The 19791-nt window shown below is 45.6% G+C and overlaps 2 protein-coding genes across 2 annotated transcripts; both read left to right on the top strand.

Annotated features, from left to right (window-relative positions):
• The first annotated feature begins 1543 nt into the window (after positions 1-1543).
• Positions 1544-12910, top strand: LOC124702046. The gene is made up of 25 exons (XM_047234144.1): positions 1544-1890; positions 1979-2038; positions 2135-2227; positions 2458-2686; positions 3210-3316; positions 3439-3501; positions 4026-4126; positions 4573-4667; positions 4897-4917; positions 5590-5685; positions 5789-5909; positions 6013-6171; positions 6269-6459; positions 6819-7090; positions 7508-7609; positions 7821-7997; positions 8085-8273; positions 8403-8644; positions 8720-8866; positions 9715-9940; positions 10146-10274; positions 10372-10515; positions 11607-11792; positions 12141-12200; positions 12293-12910. Exons 1-25 carry the CDS (start codon positions 1630-1632, stop codon positions 12362-12364), a joined length of 3543 nt encoding a protein of 1180 aa, XP_047090100.1. The 5' UTR covers positions 1544-1629; the 3' UTR covers positions 12365-12910.
• Positions 12911-13366: 456 nt separating this feature from the next.
• On the top strand, positions 13367-13884 carry LOC124697936. The gene has a single exon (XM_047230460.1). It carries the CDS (start codon positions 13367-13369, stop codon positions 13751-13753), a length of 387 nt encoding a protein of 128 aa, XP_047086416.1. The 3' UTR covers positions 13754-13884.
• The last annotated feature ends 5907 nt before the right edge of the window (positions 13885-19791 follow it).

Genomic DNA, 19791 nt, shown 5'->3' with positions numbered 1-19791 from the left:
TAATCAAGGTACTGACCTTTTGTTACCACTTCTAAGCTATCGTCATATTTTGTTGCTTTGTACCCCTCAGAGTGATAACTCGACCACAAGGGGTTGCTTAGCCCTTGTGGATGATCCTGAGTCATTGCTTTCATATTGGCCAATGTATGAGGTACGAATCCTGATATTTTGTTGTTTGCAAGGTCCAAGTATTGCAGGTATATAAGTTGTTTGACCTGAGTCGGAATAGCGCCGGAGAATATATTATGTCGCATGCGGACATAAGATAGAGCTGGCACTCTTTTTCGGCTATCCATGTTGGTAACTTTCCGGTAAACTTGTCATTGCCAATATCAAGAATATTCAATTCATTGTTTCTAGACAAGTTATTTTTGTACAACATTAGAGCTTCAACTGAGAAGGTTGCATTCATCTTCTTAGTTCCCACTGATACTTCAGCTCAATCAGGAAATCATCCTATCAGACAGTTCTTTGCTGGATCCAAGACGTTCGAACCATGCAGTGCCATTGTTACTGTTCTAAAAAATCAATATATCACTAAAAAATGGAGCACCAAAGTTCTATGGTAGTGGCCCTGATAAAGTTTCTGGAAATGTCAAGTTCAACCAAAGCCTTGGTAACCGTGGCAAAGTACCAGTGAGCATATTAGAGTTGAGGTCAAATACTATAGGCATAGCTGAAGACCATCGTGTTGATTTTGATTACAAGAAATGTTTAAATATTAAACATTCGACAACACCGCTGAAAACCAATCTGTCATATGATCAACTATGTCTACATCAGAAATGCCACGGTAAGTAACACCACCTGCCTTTTAACCCATAAAGAAAAGTGTGGACAAAGTTTTCTAGAAGGGAAATAAGCCCACTGTAATTTAAATGGAGGAGTCCAATTTGAACTGATCACCATGTGCAGAGAATTGTAAGATGAGTCTGGTTCTTCCAGATTCATTAGACTGCCTCCTCTGGTATAGAACCATTGAACTAATTGTCATCTAGATACAATTTGCTGAGCCCATCAATCTCACGCGGCATCGATCCTGCAACCCGATTAGTTCCACTTTGAAATTTTCCCACGGTGATGGAGGAGGATCGTGTGTTTCCTTAAGAATCTAAAGATGATCTTTTTGTGATGCCCTCAAGTTGACTTGGTGATCCGTTGCTACTAGTTTGCTTTTGCTTTGTCGTTCACGGAGAACTTCGTCTTCTTTAAGCTGTGTCTTTTAGTTTCAAAAAAAAAAAAAAAAAAAACTGTGTCTTTTTCTTACATTTTGTGTGTTTAGGTTGTGCGTTATGTTGGAAGCTGTTAAACAGTGCTCGCGTATCTTTTGGCTATTCTGGCTTTATATTAATAGAAAATCTGGTTATTTATATATATCTTTCGGTAGTTTATTTATTTGAAAAAAAGAGAAAAGCAAAGAACCCCTCGTCGGTCGTTCGCAAGACCGGTCCGGTTGGAGCAGCCCAGCCAGAGCCAGCTACAGCATCACACACCACCCACCAAATCCAAACTGGCGGTTGGATCCATCGCATCGCAGCACTTCACCGTTCCAATTGCTCCCCACCCCGGCCGCACTGCTCGCCGGAGATCTCACTACCGCACGGCCGCGAGCCCACCACGCCCGCGGCCATGTCTTCCGGCTCCGGCTCCACGCTGATGGATCTCATCACCTCGGATCCAGCGCCGCCCTCGGCCGCCGGTGCGTCCTCGCAGCAGCCGTCCTCGGGCGGCTCATCGGGGAGGTCCGCGCCGGCGCCGGCGCCGGCGCCCGCCCCGGCGGATCGCAAGTCGAAGAGGGCCACCCTGATGCAGATCCAGAGCGACACCATCTCAGCAGCCAAGGCCTTCAACCCCGTCAAGAACCTCCCCCAGCGCAACAGGAAGAAGAAGGCTCGTCCCCTACTGCACCGCCGCCTCCCTCATTTCTTCTCTACTCTGTTTCCAGTCTCACGCTGCATTCTCTCTCCCCCTCCTGCAGCCCGTCTCGTACTCGCAGCTGGCGCGGAGCATCCACGAGCTTGCAGCCACGTGCGACCAGGTTCGTTGTGCTGCCTCGGTTGCTTCGAATTGCGTGATGTGAGCTTGGATCTGTTGCCCTTAGCTAGCTGCTCTCTCGTGCCATACCCTTTCACAGAAAAGTTCCCAGAGGCAGCTCGTGAACAGCGTGTTCCCCAAGCTCGCGGTGTACAATTCCGTGGATCCTTCGGTGGCTCCATCTCTTCTCATGGTAAGCATCCCATCTGATACTGCTCTTGCTCTAGCTATGCTTCCGTATAGACATCCATTTTAATTTTTACAAATGGAAATGAGCCCAACTCCCAGAAAATTCAGCTATGCTACTTAAACACGTGTTCTATGTTGTAACTTAAATTGCACGTACATCCAACTCTATGTTAACATTAGCATAATATAGCCATCTTTTTTTCTCTTACATCGAGTTAATTTCTGTTTTTACAGCTCCACCAGCAATGCGAGGACAAAAATGTTCTGCGCTACGTATACTACTATCTTGCCCGAATTTTGTCAGATAATGGCTCCCAGGGTTCAAGTGCTGCCGGTGGCATACCCACGCCAAATTGGGATGCTCTTGCCGACATTGATGTCGTCGGAGGAGTGACTAGAGCAGATGTCGTGCCCAGAATAGTTAATCAGCTTTCAGCAGAATCCACCAGCGATGATGTTGAATGTAGGTTCTATACTATCACCTCAGTGTACATCACATCGTATCATGCAAAAATCTGTGTCCTGGTACAGCTTTTGGCCACTGATTATAGAACACCTAAATATTTTGTTGCTGATGCTCCCTGATTGCATCAAAATCAGTCATGCTTATTCTTTTCACAACGTTAAACTTATGACCCCACCTTTTTGGAAACTGGTCTCCTCTTGGAGGTATTTTGGAGAGGCATAGTGACAATTTTATTCCTGGCAATCATTTCGTCCTTACTAAAAATGACACCATACGACCAAGCAAGTTTCTGAAATGTCATAGTTTTTTTTACATGTTCTGAAATGTCTTAGTTGAAGGTTGAAACTAGGCATGCTGACAGCTGACCATCTTGTTTATGAGAAAATACGCATTTTAAATATATTCATGTTAGGGTCAGCAAAAGAACAAGAAAGTCTTATGTTAACCAAATGTTTTCAGTCTCTTGCCTTCTTCAAGTTGTGTATGCTCAATTAATAATTATGGATGCTGGTATTTGAAGTTCACGCGCGGAGACTTGCGGCTCTGAAGGCCCTAACATCCTCTTCCACAAGCAGTTCTGAGATGTTGGAAAAGCTTAGTGAGATTGTGTTTGGCATTTTGGAAAAGGTATGTCATACAGTCCCTCATTCTCAAGCTTATACTTCTTTGAGCTCCTTACCAGTATCCCTGGTTTCTGGCTAGAAAGTTTTACGGTGCTGTGTTCATGATATTATTCTGGATACTTTCAGGTGGCAGATTCTAAACAGAAACGAAAGAAAGGTATATTTACCAAGCAAGGTGGTGATAAGGAGGTACTATTTAGATACAAGAGTGTGCATTTAATTTATGTACTGCAAAGTGCTTTTAGTGTGGTTATAACACTCAACTCTTTTCCTGAGACGTATGGGTATATCTGATACATTAAAACCTTAAATTACAGTTATTGGTACATTATACCTCATCTGACAGCTTTTCTACCTTATATAAGTATATACTACCTCCGTTTCAAGGAATAGGGCGTACTCGTATTTCAAGACGAACTTTGACCATAAAAATTGAGCAACAAAATCTTGATTATATTATATGTAATTAGTATCGTTAGATTCCTTTTGAAAAGAACTTTTCAATGATACTAATTTCATACAAACAATGTTTATCTATTTGAAGTAATTCTTGGTCAAACAAAAAACACGTAAAACGAGGGCGCCTTATTCCTTGAAACGGAGGTAGTAGTAACAATGAAAATGATTGCATGAATTCAATTTTTTTTAGATTCTCATTTATTACGACTGCGAGCTATCCTTATGTTTTTTTCTAATTTTAATTAACTCTGCAGTCTATTTTACGGAGTAACTTGCAATACGCTTCTCTAAGTGCTCTGAGAAGACTGCCACTTGATCTTGGCAATCCAGCATTTCTGCACCGAGCTGTCCAAGGGTCAGTATAACCTTATTGTCTTTAGAATGCTAAAATTAGCTTATTCTCCATCTTATAATCTATTTTGCACCTATGTTTATTTCACCAATTTCCAAGGGTTGTTATCACATGTAAATAAATAGATTCTGCGATTTGGAGCATTGTTCTATGGTTGCAATAGTATCTCTTTGTGCAAAACATAGAATAAACCATGACCCATGTAGTGATGCACTAACTGGCTTTTATCTATTTCTTATATTCTGTTGAATTACTCTATTGATTTGTTATCTTGTTAATATTTGTGTCAAAATGAACAGTCAACTTGTTGTCTGTCTTAGTGAACTGTCTTCTTCTACAATAAATTTGCAAATGTGACACTATGTAGCGTCATTTACCAATAGTAGGAAATAGGAGCATGCTCCTGCATAACTGTCATTGTGTTCTCATCTGGCTTCATACAACTGCAGGATTGAATTTTCTGACCCAGTTGCAGTAAGGCATGCCTTGTCAATTATATCGGAAATTGCTGTTAGAGATCCATACTCTGTTGCAATGGCGTTGGGTCAGTTTCTGCTGCTATTAATCGTTCAGAATTTCCGTTTTTAGTCTGTTAAGTGTAGTTTATTATGATGTAGAATGATGTTGATCTTTTATGCTCTAGAAACTGGGCAATGCTAGAAATGTCAAATGTAAATTCCAGTTAATATTTACATATTTTTTCAATTTCACACATCTGGTTCCATGTTATTTCTTTAGTTTCTCACCATCATGTATTACTTGATGTTTTGCAGGCAAAAACGCACAGTCTGGTGGTATATTTCGTTATCCTTATCTTTTTTTAGTTGAGTTTTTCATTATCGTTTGAACAAAAATACTTTAGGGCTTTCAGCTTATCTAATACTCCCTCCGTTCATACTTCTTGTCGCAAATTTGGATGTATCTAGACATATTTTGTCAATAGATACATCCGAATTTGCGACAAGAATTAAGGAACGGAGGGAGTAATTGAGAACTTCTTTGTGTCTGACATATGATTCTAGACTCGCAGTAATAGTTCGAATTAATTTGAGTTTGAGGAATCAAGTTTCCACAACCTTTTCCACCTTTTTTGCGGAATATTTCTCGATACTCCTTCTGTATTCAAAACACATATTGTGATAGGCGTCGTATTTTGTCAATAACTGCATATATTTTAAGACCAATCATATATCCATATCCAAGTATACTTACTTGCTGCCACATGAACAGTATATAAGTAGTAACCAAAAACTAGTAACCTGTGGGTTATGGGTTACCTGACTTGGAATAAGCGTCAACTTTTGTTATCATATTTTGTTCCCCGTTCCCCCTGAATGGCAGTGCCCAGCTACCCACCTTTGTCTATAAACACTTGCTTCCTGTTTTGCCAACATCAATGATACGGGGATTTTCTTCTTTACACTTCGATGCACTCATTTGTTGTGTGATGTGTCAAAATGAAACAGGAGCTCTTCAGGACATCCTTCATTTGCATGATGTTCTTGCAAGAGTGTACCTTGCAAAGTTGTGCCATTCAATATCTAGGGCTCGTGTACTGGATGGTAAGTGCAGTTTGTTCTTGTATCTGTGCATGAATCAAGATGAGCACTCTGCAATTCCAGAGGGCATGCATTGAATTGTCGATCTGACCAAATATTTACACAGAGAGGCCTGATATAAAGTCACAGTACAGTTCTCTCCTTTATCAACTTCTTTTGGATCCAAGTGACAGAGTCTGTTTTGAGGCTATACTCTGTGTTCTGGGAAAAGTTGACAACACAGAAAGGTGGCAATGATGTTCATCAAGTTATCCTTTTATTTATTGTGCTTCTTTACCTCAGATGGAGTTATATGTTGTGTAGTTAATTATCAATTATCACGTCTTGCAGCACTGAGGACAGAGCTGGCGGATGGATTCGGTTAACTAGAGAAATTCTCAAATTGCCTGAGGCCCCTTCTGTAGCATCAAAGGGTATTCTGTCAAAAGCCAGTGAAAAATCTTCGAAAGCAAGGCGTCCTCAACCCCTCATCAAACTTGTAATGAGAAGGTTTGTCATATATCTTGTGATTGTTCAAGTGTCTGATCGCTCCATTGCCCTGTATGCTGGTTCTTGGATGCTTACTATCTATTTCTTGTTCTGTCAGACTGGAGAGCTCTTTCCGTAGCTTTTCCCGCCCTGTTCTTCATGCTGCCGCAAGAGTAGTCCAGGAAATGGGTAAAAGTAGAGCAGCTGCCTATGCTTTGGGTGCTTATGATGAGGGAGCCAATCTTCAAGCTTATTCAGACAATGCTGATTCTCTTGATTCTGATCTTAATGAGAACTCGCAACCTGAAGGTACTAGGATGTTATCATAGCTTTGAGTTATTCGACTACATATTACGAAAACCATAGGCGCTTTACGTTGATTTAAATCATACCTAATTACCTATTGCTTCTGTCAATTTGTTCTGGATTGACTTTACTGGACAACTATGAAGTTAGCAAATATTATGTAAATATGCACCTCTTTCAGTTAGAGAGTGCAATATCTCTTGCATGAATCTGAGTGTATTGAGGCATGCTTAAAAGTTCACTACTGAGCTACCTTAACCTCCCACCCCTATTTTTTGTTAGGCATCAGACTACCTGTCTCATGTTTTATATTAGTTTCACTTTCTAATAAAATCATCTAACTCTGCATGTGCATGGTGTAGCTACCCGGAAAGCTAAACCACTATCCAACGGACATGGTGGATTGGATACAGTAGCAGGATTACTAGCATCACTAATGGAAGTAGTGCGGACAACTGTAGCATGCGAGTGTGTATATGTTCGAGCGATGGTCGTCAAAGCTTTGATATGGATGCAAAATCCACACGAGTCTCTTGATGAATTGAAATCTATCATTGCGTGTGAGCTGTCTGACCCAGCCTGGCCTTCTTCTCTCCTGAATGATGTCCTGCTAACCCTACATGCCAGGTTCAAGGTATTGTGCCCCCTTTCACTGCTAATAGTATACACACTGTCTTTTTTTTTTTTTCCTGTGTGAAGTTGCTCTTCTTCCCCATCTTGATGGCTTATTATCAGCCGTGTACCTGAAATCTGTCTGAAACTGGAAGCAACATTTATCTGTTCTCTATGTTCGCCTAGTTTCCAAGGTTTTTGTTATTTAAAATAACATTGTTAAAAAATGCTATGAAACTTTTACAGGGCTTTTCTTTGCCTTCTTTAATACAAGATTTTATTGTTGCAACTAGTTAATGTTTGAACTATCTTCGTTTGACCCCCTTGTTTATGTGTTCTATGATTATGATGTGTGCATTTACTGCTATTATTTTGACTACCAGTAATATGTTCTCATTTACTTGATTTAACCGTATTCTGGTTTGTTTTCACATGATAGGCAACCCCTGATATGGCTGTGACTCTGCTTGAGATTGCTAGAATTTTCGCTACGAAAGTTCCTGGAAAGATTGATGCTGATGTTCTACAACTGTTATGGAAGGTAGCCATTTTTTCATAAAGTATTTTCCATTGTTCTTCCGAATAGGTGACCCAACCATTTGTAGTCCTATGCAAAGCTGCAGCTAATTTAGCATATAGCCCTTGGCTTTTTACAGCATGTTGGTGTTATACTGTTATGCAATGGTTTGCATGTCCTGTTTTGTATAGGCAATAGTAACTTCCACAACAAATAACAATTTTTGTCTTTCCAGACATGCCTTGTAGGAGCAGGACCAGATGGAAAACATACAGCTTTGGAAGCTGTGACAATAGTCCTTGATCTGCCACCACCTCAGCCTGGTTCAATGTCTGTACTCACGTCTGTTGATATGGTTTCTGCCTCGGATCCAAAATCTGCAATGGCACTGCAAAGATTAGTTCAAGCTGCTGTGAGCAAAACTTTAACTTGGTTAATTAGTTCATTGATCATGAAATCAAAATGTGCTGATGCTTTGGCCCTTCAATTTGTTCAACAGGTTTGGTTTCTGGGAGAAAATGCAAACTATGCTGCATCTGAGTATGCATGGGAATCTGCAACACCTCCTGGCACTGCTCTAATGATGCTTGATGCTGATAAAATGGTTGCTGCAGCAAGCTCCCGTAATCCTACACTTGCTAGCGCGCTAACACGGCTCCAAAGATGTGCATTTAGTGGCAGCTGGGAGGTATGCACCTAATAAAATGATACTTTCGTATTTTTAACTTGACAATGTTGTGGGGGGAGACTGAGATGATACTGCATCTTCTTATACGTGCTTTCCGTTTTTTCCTTACCCTATTGTTTACTTCTGTAGATCCGTATTGCTGCTGCTCAGGCCCTGACCACCATTGCTATAAGGTCTGGTGAACCATATAGACTGCAGATATATGAGTTTCTCCACGCTTTGAGTCTGGGCGGTGTGCAGTCAAACTTTTCAGAATTGCAGCTAAGTAATGGGGAAAACCAAGGTGCTAGTGGTACTGGTCTTGGATCTTTGATAAGCCCAATGCTGAAGGTCTTGGATGAAATGTATAGAGCTCAAGATGAGCTTGCTAGGTACGTTGTCCACAAAATTCCTCTTGCCTGTTCTATAATAGTTTTGAAATGATTGCTTTGTATGGATTTTTGCAGGGACATCCGTCAGCATGATAATAGCAAACAAGAATGGAGTGATGATGAACTGAAGAAACTTTATGAAACCCATGAGAGGCTTCTTGATTTTGTTTGTTTATTCTGTTTTGTTCCAAGGATTAAATACTTGCCTTTAGGTCCTACCAGGTATGTATCTGTGATATTTGGTATTCTAATCTCCTCGTAGTTAAGTTGCTCCTGACACGAAAGGTTACTTCATTGTGGAAATCATTTATGAAGTAAAGCTGTAAAATTTCATGGCCCTCATCATCGTGAGTGTTGTCTGGAGCCATGGGCAATCCCATAAAATGGGTTTGGACTGTATTATCTTGGGCTATCTGGACCATTTGCTCCATATATTGCATAAAATTAAGTCTAGTTTTGGATCATCACCTGCGGGTTATGGTCCAAGCTGTCTACAGGTTCCACTGTTATACCATAGGGAACTTTTTTTTTCCTTAACCTTTAGCAATTTTCCTTTACTCTTAACCTTTTGTTTCAACCAACTTGGGATTTCATATAACTGGTGTCGTTCTCGTGATACTGAGAAGACTCACATGCTATGATGTTTTATAGTGATCACGGCCCTATAACGTAAATCAGATATTTTATGCTAGGTAGCCATCAGCTTAAGCTTTCTGGTCCGCACCTACTGCTAATTTCTAAATGTGTATTCTAATTGCCTATATTTTAAAATGTCTTTTACCATGGAAGATATAATATTTAGAAAAAGCTTGAATACTTGTTAAATAAGCTGTAATTATTCATTGGAGCTGCTTAGGGTTTAGGTGAAGTGTTATTTTTTCTGGCTTACGCAGTTCATGTAATCTACTTGACTATCATATTTTTATCACAAGAGAAATGTTGTAGCATCCCATAAGTTAACACTAGCTATTTCTCTACAGAGAGAAAAGGTTGAGTGTAAATGGCCAGCATCTTTTCCGTTTTTGATTGCTTGCAGTATTGTAATTATTAATATTGAGTATTTTGTACAGTGCCAAGCTCATTGAGATCTACCGCAATCGGCATAACATCAGTGCATCTGTCGGTCTAAGTGACCCTGCTGTTGCAACCGGAATATCTGACCTCATGTATGAGTCCAAAGAAGTACATAAAGAGACCAGCACTATGCAGTCTGGAATTGACCCTGATTTAGCCATGGCCTGGGCAGCAGGTTTGGAAGATGATGATTGGGCAAACAATGCCCCAGCTGTGGACAAAGTAAGAATCTTTAATTTGTTCTGATGCTGATTCCCCAGATTTCCTGATACCTATCAGTTCAGCTTAGAAAGCTGCCTGCTGTTATCGGTGGCAGATAGCTTAGTTGCTTAATCGTTTCCGCAACAGTTCTCCTTTTCCTCGCTGGTTGTGCTGAATTTGAGATTTTTTCATCTATTGGCTTCTTTCTTCTTTTATTGTATGATAGGTAAAGGACTTCCTTGCTGGTGCTGGAACTGATGCTCCTGATGTGGATGATGAGGAGGAGTACATGAATTCTAGGCCGTCAGTCGGTTATGATGATATGTGGGCCAAGACAATTCTTGAAACATATGAGGTGGATGCAAGTGTTACAATATTTGCTTAAACTACTTGACTCAAAATACTTATTTAAAATTTTATAGATAAATTACCCATTCTTTTATATGTTTCAGGAAGATGATGGGAGGTCTTCTGGTGGGTCCTCACCTGAGTCAACTGGTTCTGTGGAGACATCCATATCGTCCCATTTTGGTGGCATGAACTATCCGTCCTTGTTTAGTTCAAAACCACCGAGTTATGGGGCTTCGCAACAAACGGTATTTTGATTCATTCATTGTATAATTGCTATATTTTTTGATACAGTTTCTGTTATTGGATCTTACAATGCAGGTATCATATTTGTCATAAGACCATACTTTTCTTAAGAATAAGCACCATGCAACTTTGACAAACTAATTTCATAAATACTGGTATTTGCTGGTATGGGCATTGCATAAGATATGATCTGCACCACCTAAGGTTTGAAACCAGAATGTATCTCGTTCATCGGGGCTTGTGGTGCATCGCCGCACCCAACCCCTGTTGCCTTCTTAAAGTTTTGAAATATCGGGGAAAAAGTGAGGACATATGCATAGCATCTAGTATGTACTATGACACAAATTGCAAATCTTAATTTGGATACTGCATGAGAAACAAAAAGAAAAGTAAAATCCCACATGAATAGTACCTAATTAAATTTGGGTTGTGAATTTGATCAACACTTGTCTCTCTGTCTGTGTTTTGAATTTAAATTTTAAATTTTGTAAAATGATAGATAGATGGGATGCATCAACATTTTTCAGAATTTTTTGATAAAATTTAGAGTGGGCTACCGGGATAAGTTGCAACACGAGCCCTGCTGCAGCAGATGCGCTATGGGTTTGAAACACCATTTATTCCTGAAATCCCAGGCGCCAGAGGAATACAGGAAACCACACCATTTATTATCTTCACCGTATATAGTTTCCAATCTTCTCATTCCATTTTAACTGTTAGGAACTTAGGATGCTATTGGGCGTCTCACCACTGACCAAGATGAATCTTCGTTACCCAGCCAGTTACTGTTGAACGGATACAAACTCCGGGGTTCATCCTTGGAACAGGCTCATAAAATTTATAGCCAGCTTAAACTAATACTAGATCAGATGAGTTACAATAAAATCACGTCATATTTAGTTATAATCGAACTTTTAACATATGAATATTAAAATATATTCTTTTCCTATTTTTCTGTAAGGAAAGTATGCCATCGGATAGTAGTTATAGCTGTGTTGGTGTAGTATTTTAGATTGGCACTTCTACCCTGTGATTTCACATGGTATCTGTATTAAAAACACTGTTCCTGATATCCATTTTGGTTTTATTTCAGATACGTGAAGAACCACCATCATATTCAACATCTGTCCTACAGAAGCGTGAGTCGTTTGACAACCCCCTTGCTGGGCGTGGGAGCCGAAGTTCTGGATCACACGAGGATACCGAGAAGAGTTCCAGTTCCGGGAATCCTCAATCTGGGAAAGCACTGTATGACTTCACAGCAGGTGGCGATGATGAGGTAAGAAGGCTGTAATTCCTGGCTACATCTTATCTTTGTGAAGTCCAATGCATCCTTTCCAAGTTTGATGGGGTATTGTTTTTTAGAAGAACACTTATCTTCTATTGATGGATAGTTATTTACTTCCTGAAGCAAAAGTAGTTGGTGTTCATTTACTACTGGTTATACATTTTAGTTGGTGAAAAATACTCTATCAATTTTCTATCTTTTTGCAATAAAGACGGAACTTCAAGCGAATGTCAAATAATCAAAGTGTCTTTTTTGAAGAGAATCTTAAAATAATCAAGTTGTCTTTTCTTGTCTTGGAATGCAAACAAAATAACACATCATTTATGTAACTGTTTTCAGTTGAGTTTGAACTCTGGTGAAGATGTCGATATCGAATATGAGGTTGATGGTTGGTACTACGTAAGTTTTTATGACCTCTCGCCATTTATTTTACCTGTTCCCTGGCTGCAAATGAAACATTTCTAATAGGGCAACTGCTGCTATTTGCTTAGGTAAAGAAAAAGAGAGCTGGAAGGGATGGGAAGATAGCAGGTCTGGTGCCTGTTTTGTATGTGAGCTCGTGATAGCAATGAACCTTTGTGACATACTACTCTGAAGAGCTGGCTGGAGTAAATAGACCTAAGAGTGGCACACAGAAAAGCTTTTTATGATGTGCGTACTGGAGCTGCTAACAGTTTACAGGCACACAGCCTTGTGGAAGGGCATATCCAATCACCTTGATAGTTCTATGGTGCAGTTTTGTTTGCTTTTCATACTGCCAGGTCATTCAATTCATTGTTTATCTGTGGATAAGCATCTGGATGAGGGTTTTAACCTTTCATCTCCTCCGATCTGCTCCACCAGTTATACCCATTACCCCCTTCTTCAGTCGCCCCATCCGTTGTGCAATATATCCCATTGTAATTGTAGAACTATTAGCTGTGAAGAGGCTGTGGTAAACTGTAGCGGCTGAGTTTCCCCACGATTCTTGTGGCCTTGTGTATGGTGTGAAACGTGTGATTCAGTAGTAAGTAGTAGTGTTGTATCGATTTGTGTAACATTTTGTATTCTGGTGGAACAAGGATACATGAGAATATACCATAGCGAAGTGACCGGCATACATTGTATTACTCTCTTTGCATTTTTTTTTCTTTTCTTAACGGAGCTCCTTTGTCTATACGTTGAAGTGCATAGCTATGGTGATTTGTCGGTGTGTGCAGAGGTTGTGTGTAATTGGTGTCTTCGAGATATCAATATATTTATTTTATTGAAAAAACAGTGATTTGTCAGTGTCGCATGAAACGTTTAATCCAGTCATCCATCTGGTTGGACACGTCGCCAGTCCGTCTTCACGCGCCCTAAATTGTGTTTTCAACTCTATACTGCATCAGATTTACCGATCGTCATGACTTGTTCCATTGTTTTTTATCACAAAATCTATTCGTCGCTAGCAAATAAAGTGCGTACAGGTACACGTCTCTCTCAGCGGTCACCATTTCACCAACACATCGCAATTCGCAACAGAGCGGTCACCATTTCACCAACACATCGCAATTCGCAACAGAAAGCAAGCAGCTAGGCGGGCGATGGGGAAGAGGAGCAGCGGCGCCGTGGAGCCTCGGGAGTTCGGGAGCATGGAGGACTTCTGGGGCTTCTACCTGGGCCAGCACTCGAAGCCGGCGACGCGGCGCTGGCACTTCGCCGGCACGCTGGCCTCGCTCGTCTGCGCGCTCCTCGCGGCCGCCACGGGCCGCGCCGCGCTCCTGGTGGCGTGCCCCGTGCTCGGGTACGGCATGGCGTGGTACAGCCACTTCTTCGTGGAGGGCAACCGGCCGGCCACGTTCGGCCACCCCGTCTGGTCCTTGCTCTGCGACTACCGCATGTTCGCCCTCATCCTCACCGGCCGCATCGACGCCGAGCTCGCCCGCCTCCGCATCCGGCCCCGGAGCGACGCCGCCGTTCACCAGGAGTGACTGATCCGTCTCAAATTCCCCGTCTCTTTGCGTCTCGTGGTACCATCAATAAGTCAATTTTCCTCCCCGTGCACTTGCAGGTGCTAATTAAGTTCTTATTTGATGTGTGTCTACCGTACTAGCCGAGTATTTCCACGCACGGAGAATACCATGTGTCTTCGCAATTTGTGAATGCCCTGATCTTATTGTTCATCACCTGTTTGGCTTGGAGTCAGTGGTACACAAATTGGACCATGATGCAGCAGTCTCTGCCTTATTTCCTTCTTCTCAAGCCTGCTATATTAATATAGCAACCACACGGTACAACTGCTGGTGCATCAGTACAAACACGTATAAAAGAAAATATAAAAGAAAGAAAAGAGAAACAATGTTGAAAAGGTCGGATTGACAAAAACGAAGATGTCCCGCAATTGTTGTGTCCTTCAGAGAATTTCCACCACGCTCCTAGCACTCTGATACGTCGCGTACCAAGCAAAATCTTAAAAGGAATGCCACGATGATGACAATGCTGCACGGATTGGTCCTAGGGCTTTCCCAAGTACGCGCAGGGATAAGGGAGGATGGCTTCACCCAACGCTCTTCAAGAAGGAAGGGTGGCGCCTACGGGCGTCATCGCGTCAGTGTCGGCCAGACCGACAAGAATTTCTCCTGACCCTCGCAACCCCGCCCCGGACGCTCCAATGTGCTCCACCAAACTCACCACCCACCAACGTGCCACGATGACCTTGCAAACACCATCGCCGTCTTACCATGGCTAACGAACCGAAGCCAGCGGGACCAAGAAGGATGGCGAAATTGAGGAGCAGCGGGGTACTAGCCACACGGGAGGGGACCACCTCCACCGCCAATGGCGATACCCGTCCAAACAAGCCGGAAAGGGGCACACCAGACCCTCATGGCCTGACCGAGCACAAACGACCCAACTGGCCCATGCTCGTGAAGCCCTTGTCGGGATGTTGCAGGGCACGCGCCGCCACCCCAGCCATCCCCGCTCCAGCGCCTCCCCCGCCCACCGGAGGTAGCCCTGCTCTGCCGAGGCCCAGTCCCAAATGGGGCCCACAGGGCCCAGATCCGGGCTGGTAGGGCACCGCCGCCAACAAGCTACGCCATCGCTACCACGCTGCTCGAGAAGACGCGCCGCCGTCGGAACCTCCACCTACCGAAGAGCACCGCCGCCGAAACCTCCACCTACCGAAGAGCACCGCCGCTGGATGAGGGGACCCCACGCCCCTCCAAACGCACGGGTAGGAGCCGCTCCGCCGCCGCCGGCATCGCGCGGGCTTTGCCTGGCGGACTGTACCAACGGGGGCGGCCGGGGAGGGGAGAAGGGAGGCTGGTTCGCTAGGGTTTCACCGCCCTCCCGTTCTCTCGCCACCCGAAAGGGTGTCTCTGGGTTGGGTCTTCTGCCTTATTTCCCATAAATTACTTTGACAACATAGCGGTTTTTCGAGATCGGTGCACAGACTTTACAAGTAGAAGAACCTCGCAAGAATTTTATCCCATTAACGAATAGTAAATACAAGCATACTTGTCATTTGGTTTGTGAATGGCCAATTTAAGCGGAGTGGCTTCTTCCAGTGGAAATCATACACATCTGAATATCTGATATGACTGTAGATCATTCCTCGGCTCAGCTGTCGCTTCTGTTGGGCTTGTCTGACGCCTCACGCCTGGTACACCTGAAAGAAGCAAACGATTGCCTGGTTACCGCTAACGGATGCAGGAGGTTCTTGAACAGAATCGTATCGCTCGTTCGCGGATCATGAGAAGTGCAGAAATGCCGACTTGTATCGTAAGAGCGAAAGAACAGACAACCAGGATCATCTGTCTGCCGTACCGGCTACCGTGTCAGCTGGCGACGGGAACCACTCGTTGGTGGCAGGATTCCCCTTGCAGGAGGCGTGGCGCTCTGTGGAATCCGGGTCTTCGGAGAGTTCAAACGAGGCGCCAGTGGGCTTGTCATCTTGATGAAGCCCGTCCCAGTATGCAGGACATGCACCAAGTTAATTTAACAGCTCATGACACCGAGCTCACGACTCACGAGCGCCGATGGCTCCTGCCCCCTGGTTTGTTCTTCCTTCGCCTGTCGCGCACTGCTCCTCGCGAACTAATGGCGCCGGGTGCTTTAAGGTGAGACGCACATCGGGCAGAGCTTCTTAGGAAGAGCTAGAGGTGGCTAATTGTCTTGCTCCATCGACGGGTTCGTGTGTAGGAGCCGGCGGCGAGCCAGCGCAGCAGGCGGCGAGCAGAGTCAACCAAGGTCGAGCCGCAGCATGGTTGGGATAGAGATGATACAGGGGATCATGTGGTGGATGGCATGCCGTACTGGGTGGATCACACTGGACCCGGCCTCCGGAAACTGCATCCGCGGATCACGCTGGACTTGGCCATCTGCGGTGCCTCGTAGCTCGGCGGCGAGCAGAGTCAACCAAGGGCGACATGCGCGTCGTGAGCTGCATCCAATGGAGTGAACGGACCATGTCTGTGGCGCTGCCGCGCTGCCGGCCGGCATGGCCCATGTGGCGTAGTTTCTCCTCGTGGCCCTACTTTCACGCCAAGTTGCTCATAGCGCCTGCCCGCAGAACCTAATCTGATGATGCCGATGACCGCAGCCAAACTTCAGAGGAGATTGACGACACGGGCAGCCTCTCTCGAGGCCAAACGGATACATAACGATGGCTACAACTATGACTGCTTCTGCACCTACTGTGCTGCACTCCTGCCGCAGAATGTCGTTCATCTCATGGGCAAATTAATCAATTGTGCTCTGATTTGTACTGTCCACGAAAAGAGGTAGCGCGGACGCTGGCCTTGAGATGGAGCTACAGAATCTCAAACGGAAGCAGAACTGGAAATCTGCTCCTCCTCCCTGCTTTCTTTAATTCTTCAATTTTCCTCACGTGGAGTCATGAGATTTGAAGATTGGGGTTTGGGCACTAGCAGATTAGAGACTTATCATGTTTGAGAGGAAAATTACTGAAAAGGTTTCTTCGTGGAGCTCTGCCTGTGTCAGCAGAAATTAGAATTATATGATTTGAAAAGACAACTTCAGAACGCCCACAAATAGTTTCTTTTAGTGTTCCCTCAAACACGTTTAATCCTTACAAGGTTTTTCTTTTAATGTTCCCCCAAACATGTTAAATCCTTACAAGGTTTGGCCCATGTTACTATGTCATGCATGAATCTTTGGACTTCAGGGCATAGTCATTCACTTTTCTAAAAAACAATCAAAGGTTTTTGTGCGTTCCATTATGAATGTATGAACTTTAGGGCGTAGTCACCACGCACCGGATCGCGAGCACAACGTGGACACGCTGAAGATAGCTGATTTCTACGACACGGTTGTACCAACAATAACTTACTTTGTTCATCTTTGAGATGTGGTTTTTTCTCCCGGTGCAACGCACGGGCACATTAACTAGTTAATATAACAACCACACGGTATGGTGCAAACACGTTTAAAAGAAAAACACTAAAGAAAGAAAAGAGAAACAATGCCGAAAAGGTCGGATTGACAAAAACGAAGATGTCCCGCAGTCGTTGCGTCCTCCGAAGAATTCACACCATGCACCTAGCACTCTGATGCGTCCGTACCAAGCAACGCCTTCAAAAAGGAATGCCACGATGACGACACCACGATGACGACACTGGTATCCGGACTGGTCCTAGGGCTTCCCAAGTACGCGCAGGGACAAGGGAGGATGGCTTCACCCAACGCCCTTCAGGAAGGAAGGGTGGCGCTGCAGGCATCATCGCGTCGGTGTCAGCCAGACTTAAACGGATTTCTCCTGACCCTCGCAACCCCGCCCCGGACGCTCCAGTGTGCTCCACCAAACTCACCGCCCACCAACACGCCACCACAGCCTTGCAAGCACCATCGCCGTCTTACCATGGCTCACGAACCGAAGCCAGCGGGATCAAGAAGGATGGCGAAACTGGGCCGCAGCGGGGTACTAGCCACACGGGAGGGGACCGCCTCCACCGCCAATGGCGATACCCGTCCAAACAAGCCGGCAAGGGGCACACCAGACCCTCATAGCCCGGCCGAGCACAAATAACCCAACTGGCCCATGCTCGTGAAGCCCTTGTCGGGATGTTGCAGGGCACACGCCGCCACCCCAGCCATCCCCGCTCCGGTGCCTCCCCCCGCCCACCGGAGGCGGCCCTGCTCTGCAGAGGCCCAGCCCCAAATGGGCCCCACATGGCCCAGATCCGGGCTGGGAGGGCACCGCCGCGTGCCGCCCAACCGCCAACAAGTCACGCCATCGCCACCACGGCGCCCGAGAAGACGCGCCGCCGCCGGAACCTCCATCTACCGAAGAGCACCGCCGCCGGATGAGGGGACCCCACGCCCCTCCAAACGCACGGGTAGGAGCCGCTCCGCTGCCGCCGGCATCGCGCGGGCTTTGCCTGGGACGGGGGCGGCTGGGGAGGGGAGAAGGGAGGCTGGTTCGAGCGCTAGGGGTTCACCGCCCTCCCGTCGCCCACTCGGAGCGACGCGGAGGGCTGAAATGTTCTCTCGCCACCCAAAAGGGTGTCTCTGGGTTGGGTCTTCTGCCTTATTTCCCATAAATTACTTTGACAACATAGCGGTTTTTCGAGATCGGTGCACAGACTTTACAAGTAGAGGAACCTCACAAGAATTTTATCCCATTAACGAATATGAAATACAAGCATACGTGTCATTGGTTTGTGAATGTCCAATTTAATCGGAGTGGCTTCTTCCAGTGGAAATCATACACATCTGAATATCTGATATGACTGTAGATCATTCCTCGGCTCAGCTGTCGCTTCTGTTGGGCTTGTCTGACGCCTCACGCCTGGTACACCTGAAAGAAGCAAACGATTGCCTGGTTACCGCTAGCGGATGCAGGAGGCAGGGCCGGCCCAAAGGCCGGGCAAGAAGTGCGCCCGCACTGGGCCCCTGTGAGCTAGGGGCCCCAGCCCAGGTAGTAGTTCTACTACCAGTTGTTGAAATTTTCGATTTTAGGCCTCCAAAATGTTAAAAGGCCCAATTACTACCCGCGCTGAAGCACACCAATCGATCGATCGTTCGACTTCTGTCTCTCGTAAAAAAAACCAATCGTTCTCTTCTCCTCTACCAAGAGTCCAAGACGACTCATCTTCTTATTTCAAAAAAAAAGAAGACGACTCATCTTCTCTGTCAAAAATAAAAAAAAGACGACTCATCTCCCGCTCCCCCGAATTCCTTGAAGGGAATCGCCACTGCTGTGCCTTCCAAGATCTCGACCAGCCATTAACGGAGGCCAACGGCGCAACTCCATCGCTCCCCAAACTTAGAGCATCTCCAGTCGCGTCCCCCCAAACCGTCCCCTAAAGGGATTTGGGGCGCGCCGGACAAAAAAAGCGTTCCAGCCGCGTCCCCCAAAGCCCTTTTTTGTCCGGCGCGCCCCCATTCGGTGTTCGGCGCCCCGAGCCCGTCCCCGTCCCACAGGGGACGCACCGGGGACGCCGGACACAGCGAAAAGCGAGGCGGGGAGTGGCGGGGCCGACCCGTCGGCCGGCACAATTAATTTAAACCTAACCGTCGCCTACCTCGCGACGGAAGTTATTGGCGCGCAGCCGACGGTGCGAGTTCCGCGAGAGGGCGCAGCGACGCGTCCCGTCGCGCCTAGCTCCGCGTGCCGGCGTTAATGAGCGCCACCGCTCCTCCGCCTCCCTCCGGCCTATAAAAGGGGCGCCTCTCATCGTCCCTCTCACACACAAACCCTAGCGCCTCTCTCCCAAACCCTAGCCGCCACCATCTCTCAACAAGACTCGACGCTATGTCTGGTAGAGGCGGACCTCGCGGCCGCGGCCGTGGTCGTGGTCGTGGTCGTGGCCGCGGCATAGCTGAACGCTCGCCGTCGCCTTCCATGCCGCCGCCTTCATCATCGTCGGAGATGGACGTGGAGCCGGACGTCCCGTTCGAGTTCGTCCACGTCCTCGAGGGCGACCCGCGCGGCATCCGGAGGCTGCCGGACTCCTTCGCCGAGTACGTCGGCGGCGTACGCCCGCGCACGATGCATCCGCGGGAG

The sequence above is a fragment of the Lolium rigidum genome, chromosome 3 (assembly GCF_022539505.1).
Source record: "Lolium rigidum isolate FL_2022 chromosome 3, APGP_CSIRO_Lrig_0.1, whole genome shotgun sequence".
Taxonomy (NCBI): Eukaryota; Viridiplantae; Streptophyta; class Magnoliopsida; order Poales; family Poaceae; genus Lolium; species Lolium rigidum.
Note: the sequence above shows the minus strand (reverse complement) of the source record. Positions and strands in the feature narration are given on the sequence as shown.

Bases quoted from the DNA above. Each gene is read 5' to 3' on its own strand.
- LOC124697936 (XM_047230460.1), top strand. From the start codon at position 13,367: ATGGGGAAGAGGAGCAGCGGCGCCGTGGAGCCTCGGGAGTTCGGGAGC.
- LOC124702046 (XM_047234144.1), top strand. From the start codon at position 1,630: ATGTCTTCCGGCTCCGGCTCCACGCTGATGGATCTCATCACCTCGGAT. The intron at 8,274-8,402 runs GTATGCACCTAA...TTACTTCTGTAG, and splicing joins CATTTAGTGGCAGCTGGGAG to ATCCGTATTGCTGCTGCTCA. The intron at 10,516-11,606 runs GTATTTTGATTC...GTTTTATTTCAG, and splicing joins ATGGGGCTTCGCAACAAACG to ATACGTGAAGAACCACCATC.